General features: G+C 37.1%; 2 protein-coding genes across 4 annotated transcripts in view; one reads left to right on the top strand and one right to left on the bottom strand.

The window, feature by feature from the left end:
* Positions 1-6597, bottom strand: part of LOC310738110 (uncharacterized protein) — a 234317-nt gene that overhangs the window by 112832 nt on the left and 114888 nt on the right. The window lies entirely within an intron of this gene.
* kita (KIT proto-oncogene, receptor tyrosine kinase a) overlaps positions 1-6597 on the top strand; it is a 28559-nt gene that overhangs the window by 6212 nt on the left and 15750 nt on the right. Inside the window, exons 2-9 of one of the 3 annotated variants that reach the window (XM_083563002.1) lie at positions 303-563; positions 987-1286; positions 1409-1548; positions 2047-2215; positions 2465-2651; positions 2757-2872; positions 3171-3285; positions 5658-5842. In XM_083563002.1, coding sequence (XP_083419128.1) covers positions 303-563; positions 987-1286; positions 1409-1548; positions 2047-2215; positions 2465-2651; positions 2757-2872; positions 3171-3285; positions 5658-5842 — 1473 coding nt within the window. The remainder of the gene's footprint in view (positions 1-302; positions 564-986; positions 1287-1408; positions 1549-2046; positions 2216-2464; positions 2652-2756; positions 2873-3170; positions 3286-5657; positions 5843-6597) is intronic. The other 2 variants (XM_083563003.1, XM_083563004.1) reach the window with 2 other exon arrangements.

A 6597-nucleotide genomic window follows, 5' to 3' on the forward strand; every position in this document is an offset into this window, starting at 1 on the left:
GGTAATTACTGGGTTGCTCTTAAATTCTTATATGTGTAGGGTTGAGTGTTTATTTTTAATATAGTTACTGTAAACCCAGTAATATTTTTAGGTAAGGGTTGTTAGCGTAGTGGTTAAGGCGCTGAAGGTCATGAGTTCAAATCCCAGTCACACAAAGTTTCCACTCATAGGCCCTTGAGCAGAGCATTTCTCTACTCAGTTGTATGAATGAGATAAAATGTAATATGTTCTGGATAAGGGCGTCTGCCAAATGCCATCAATGTAAATGTTTAATACGGTAATTTCTTTATTTTTTAAACCAGGCAGTACCAGGCCCGTAATTACGCCAGACGGATCCCAGCTTGAGGTGCAGCTGGATAAGAACCTCCTTCTTCATTGCCATGGTGATTCAGAAGTGCGTTGGCTACGGGAAGATCGTCCAACCCGGATAATAAGGGAAGAGCAGAGGGACCACCAACTGTCAACCATCAAAGTGCCGAAAGCAAAGCCGCAGCATCAAGGCAAATACATTTGCTTGGAGGAGTCTTCAGGAGAGAAGAGTTTCATTTATGTGTATGTTAAAGGTAGGTGACTCTCATAGTCTATTGTGTGTTTAGGAAAAAGAGTATTGTAAAAGAGTAAAAGAGTTCCTTAGCTGTGATATGTATGCATGTAGGGACAGATGTATGCCATTTATAACTCTTCCCTTTTTCTATGGACTGCTTATGAAATGATGGACCATTTGCTTTTTAAATAAGCCAAATCTTATAGAACCTGGTGTGTTCTGTGTACAAGGGTGCTTGCTCAATCTTTTTTATCTGTCTTATTTTGTTTCCTTCCTCACATACTTTGTCTCAACCGTTTGCTCTGCCCCTCTCAATCTGGTGCCTCTCTCTCTCTCTCTCTCTGTCTCTCTGTCTTTCTCTTTCTCTATCTCTCTCTTTCATACTGCAATGTCATGTCTTAATCTAAGACCCTTGGTTGTGTTTCATTGGTTCTTGATTTAGCCTTCCTCTTAGCAGATCCTGACAATGCCTTCAGAAAGACAATCATCCCAGACATCATGGCCAAGGAAGGAGACACTGCTTTAATCCCCTGCCTCGCCACAGACCCCAAAATGGCCAACCTGCAACTGAAGACATGTGATGGACAGTCACTGCCTACAGGGCTGAGATACACTGCTAACACTGAGACAGGCATTTCCTTGTTGAATGTCCAGATCAGCTACAAAGGATGCTACATCTGCAGTGGAAAGCTGGGAGATAAGACAGCCCTATCTACGGAATATATGCTTAATGTGCTAGCGGGTGAGTGATAGTTCTCTTTCAGTTTTCTCTCAGTTTTCTGGATTAATCTGCTCTCTACATTACTACTTAAAGTTTGTTGAATATTTGTCCTGCTAACATTCTTTGCCCTGATTGGCTATCAGTTCCAGATGCGCGGCCCAATATTACACTTCAGGAGCAAAGCAGAGTTCTCCTAACTCAGGGGCAGAAGCTCATACTCACCTGCTCCACTTCCAATGTCAACAGTGAGATCAAGGTTAACTGGTTCCCACCTCCTGGTGTGGTAAGAGCACAGGCAAATTCTTCCATGCACACCTGTACTATTTTAAACACACACACACACACACACACACACACACACACACACACCCGTGCACATTCGAAGTTTATTTTAAGTAACGACCCAGTTACACTTTGCATAATAACTGCATAATTACAACATACACAAAATGACCATGCAGCACCAATAATAGCTTATAAAAAAAGCAATTTTTTACATGTAAGTACTATATTTTCAACATATGAGCATGTACATATTACAAAAATATTGAACTGGGACTGTAAACCTTTATATGATGCAAGATGTTGCAACCTAATATGCTTCAATATGTAATACAGTGGCACACTGATCAAGGCAATCTCAAACTGAGACTTAAAATAAGCAACCTGCTTTATGGCTTAGAAAATCTAATCGGAAATCTATCATGTGACTTACTGTCTTTTGTCTGTCCCTTTTTTTTTTTACTGATTTGGAGAAAATATTCCTGTTGTACTTCTACAGAAAGCTTCCGTGCAGCAGAGCTCCCAACTTTTGACAGATCCTGTCCTGCACAAACGCACAGCCACACTCCAAATGCAAGCTGTGACAGCTCAGGACTCGGGAAGCTACCGCTGTGAGGCATGGAACAGCAAAGGGTCTACTGCTGAGAGCGTCTGGGTGGATGTCTACAGTAAGGCCGCTTGTCAAATGACACATAAATTTACACTACAACATAGACATTTTAGTTTTGCTTTAGTAAAATATCCTTAGTCAGGTTCATATACTCCAAAGAAATTTGCATGACTTTGTTTGTGCCCCAAATATATATGGGTATACATTCAGGCAACTTTTTAAAATAAATTTTTCTTCCATTCTTTTTTTGTCTCCCCACATTTCACTGTCTCCCCACCTATCCAACTTTACCATGTGTCTGTTCTAGGCAAAGGATTTATTAACGTGACCCATGTAGATAACAGGACGTGGAGAGTGCGAGAAGGAGAGAGCTTGTCCTTGGGTGTGAATTTGGAAGCCTACCCTAAACCACATGTCTTTTCCTGGAGCTACAACCGGAAAAATCTCACTAACACAACTGAGCATGTTATCACCACACACTCGCATGCACACAGGTATGCACACACTTGATGTACACATTTGAATTTATCACCATTAATTTGTGCTGCTCGTCGTTTTTTTTTTACACATGATGCTTTATTGTTCTTTTTTCTTCACAGTTATCGCAGTCAGTTGAAGCTTGTGCGTCTGAAAGTATCAGAGAGTGGGGTCTACACTTTTCTGGCTTCCAATGGGGATGCAAGTGTCAACCTGACTTTTGAAGTTCATGTTCTAAGTAAGTGTCAATAACAAAATAAAATAAAAAATGATATATATATATATATATATATATATAGGAAGTCGGGAAGTGGGTCTCCTTCAGTTAATCATGTGACTAACAGCAGTGTGTTACACAGTTGTTACTATAGTGTCAAATAGCATATGCTGTACAAACGTTTACGAACATAATTGGTTCTCTGTTTACTATAATCTATTATGGCTGCAGATTTAAAAATAATTTAATATTGCCCAAATAAAAAGTTCTTTTTTTATTGCACATTTCATCTAACCAGTAATTTGGCTTTATCCTTTAGGCAAACCAGCAATTGTATCTCATGAAGGTCCAGTCGATGGGCAAGTGCGCTGTGTGGCTGAAGGTTATCCCCCACCTCAGATCACATGGTACTACTGCGATCAACCCCATTCCAGGTAGGCATGCTCATACATTGCCAAAATGTTCAAACTTTGGAACATTGCAGTCTTTCCATATTAAACCTAATCTTCCAGGCAAATGGTGCACCACAGGCAGCAGTCATGTTCATGGGGAATTCAAGAGGTGTGGTTTAAAAGAATGTAGTGTGTACAAACAGTCAGAATAAGTTTAATAAATGTCTGTATCTGTATAAGTTAAGCACACAAAATAATTATTTATTAATTGAAACTTTTTAAAATGAATTTAAATCCAGGTGAAGTGATTTGCTTTTTTTTTTCTCAGTGTTTTTATTGTTTTTCTGTCCCTCAGAAATGCTAAAAAAAAAACACTGAAAAAACAGCCTGCTTTAGCATGTCATAAATAACGTCTATAAACAATTTGTAAAACATGTCCTTTGTTTATGTTGTGAGCTTCATATTTAAGCATATACTAAAAAAAAAAAGTTTTTCTTCCATCTTATCCCACCCTATTCTGATGCGCACTTTTAGTCTCTGAAAATAACATTTTATAAAAAAATGGGTGGTGTACCATATATTTCAATCGGTATTCATATCCGTTTGAGTATATTTGTATTATTGGAATAATTAAGTATATATATTTTTTAGTCCTATCTTTGTTCACCAATCAACCTATCAACCTACCAATCAATGCTGATACTAAATCAAACTAAAAAAAAATGCAAAAATGATCTTTTTCTTAATAGGCTAAGGTGATGTTCGATGATCAGAGCAAGCGGATTGGTCAAATGGCTCTATCATGATCAGAGCAATAAGCCTATGATAGGTGATTAATAGTCATGTGAGTCTGGAAGATAATAGAGGAACAGTGTGTACTTAGAGGGACAGTTATTCTTAGATGACACACTAGTGAGCGAAAACTCAGTATCCCGAACACCACCAAAACAAACACCGTACTATAACTTAGCAGACATTGAGTCATTATTTCAACATATAATCAGGCGTCCATCATTTCGCAACTCTAACATAAACTGTATTGTACATTGTTCTGTTCATAATGTCTGGTTTAAATACTTGATCCTGAATAGCTGAAAGGTGTGCGTTCAAACCTGTGAATGCAAAGGTAGTTCCAGTCAGCTTAATTAATGGCCTAAGTTTAACAATGATAACTATATAATATGCAAAAAAGTGTTGCACACATAGTGGGACTGCTTTTGAAAACATTTTCTAATGTTCTAATTGAGCAAAATGGATTGTTCGATCTTTTGATTTGCCAATTTTGATTAATGGTCCAGGGCATAAGATGAATTTTTTACAGTAGATGTGAGATATATAACATAAAAAACAGTACAAAGAGTTAACACCAACAGATTTGTATTTGAATATTTAGAGACGTGACATAGACGCACATACTGTAATTCACACACATTATCTCTCATAACTATTTATAAAATTTGAATCCATTCCTATGGCACTACTTTATCTCTGTGTATGATTCAAAGCTGTAGAATTCTAGATCTAAGGATCCAAGAACTAAAATGAACACAAATTAGTAATTATTTAAAATTCGTAGGCTAGTTTTGCACTGTCAACATCAACTTTAACTTGGTTCACATAGGGTGACTATTCACCTGTGTACTGTGCATTAAAGTCATACACCTAGCCATGGATTATCCCTTATATATAGAACAGTCATTGCCATTGTTTGATGCAGTTCTTTTCAGTCCATTTGCGTAAAAAAACATAGGAGACACTTTTTTACTTTAGAAGCTAGGAAACTTCTATTAAGAACTGTCCCTGCTGTTATTTTATGGCGGTTTAGATGATAGTGAAATGTAAATCAGCATTAGGAATTTATTTTACCCTTGTCTTAGCATGAAATCCACTTTCTTTTTTGGATAAAATCAGCAATTATTGATGGTAAGCGGTTACAAAATGCAATTAATTGATACATAGATTGAATTAGTGTAACATTACAATCTATTTGCTCTGAAATTAAGCTTAATGCATATATGTGGTCTGTAGGATTCTTAGGTTAGAAAAGAAAAAAAAAACGTTTTGGAATGTCTTTATGATAAGGCCTAGACAAAGCAGCACTACTAGACCTCCATGTTATCTATGTTGAGCATGTTGGAACATGTTGGTACGTGAATGCAGGGACATCGGAAAGACATTCAGTCCTTTGACTTTCTGTTTAACGTTCATTTGGTGTTAGTTGCAACAATAATACGGTATGTCGGTGTTAGAACAATTGCAAATGATTTTTAAACAGCTAAAGCGAGCATGCATAATTGCATGTCTACATGTTGTAACTTGTGTGTAGTTATTTTTTGTGTGTGCATATGTGAGTTGGAGCCTCTGATATCAATTGCTGCATGTTCCTGATTATTGTTTATTATGTGACCCTCTAGGTGTTCTAATTTGTTAAATGCCACACAAGAGGAGGAGGACGTCGTCACAGTCACCATGACTAACCCACCCTTTGGGAAGGGAGCGGTGGAGAGCCGCTTAAACATCACCAAGAACAATTACCCCACCCTGGAGTGTGTGGCTTCAGCTGAAGGAGAGATTGTCTACACACTGTTTTCTATCAGTGGTGAGAAGACAAACAAATACATACACCCTCCTCACACAGCAAAGCACATACACAGTTAAGGCTTAATTCCTAAAACCCATCCCATACAGGGAAGAAACAGACAAAGGTCCCAGGATCTTAGGTGATATGTCCCCCAGTCATTACAGGTTATTCAATTTAACTGAATTATGCTAGTGCGCTTCTGCTGATGGCGTAAGCATTCTGCTAATATCTGCTAAAATACTCCAATATACAGATATGTATAATGTTGCTAATACTTGTTAAGAGCTTAATGTTAATGAGTGAATATATCAAGCATCTCTATTAAGAGAAACATCTGAATTATTTCTTTAAAACCATCAGATGCATACCATTCTTATGTCTGACTTCATTTAATCTCAAAATTCCCTTCTGCTTTTGTGATGCTTTTTTTTTTCTGAAGACACCCAACTCAACTAATTTATTTGGATTTATTCATTTGATTGTTTGTTTGTTTTATGTATTTATTTCCTTAATTGAAATTACTTCTAGTGGCACGGTAACAATAATTTTTTTATTTTTTATTTATTTTTTTTTTTTTTGGGGGGGGGGGGGTGTTTGTTTTTATTTATATTTTTTACAAGGAGTTGATTAGTATAGAGAGGTATACAAAGACAAATGACCAAACCTGCAGAAATGGACTGTCAGAAATGCCATGTGACTAACGAACCAAGATATTTTAGTGCAAAACATTTGCATACCCTAAGGACAAAATGAAAAAAGCAACCAAATAAAGT

The sequence above is a fragment of the Silurus aristotelis genome (genome assembly GCF_946808225.1).
Source record: "Silurus aristotelis genome assembly, chromosome: 15".
Classification (NCBI taxonomy): domain Eukaryota; kingdom Metazoa; phylum Chordata; class Actinopteri; order Siluriformes; family Siluridae; genus Silurus; species Silurus aristotelis.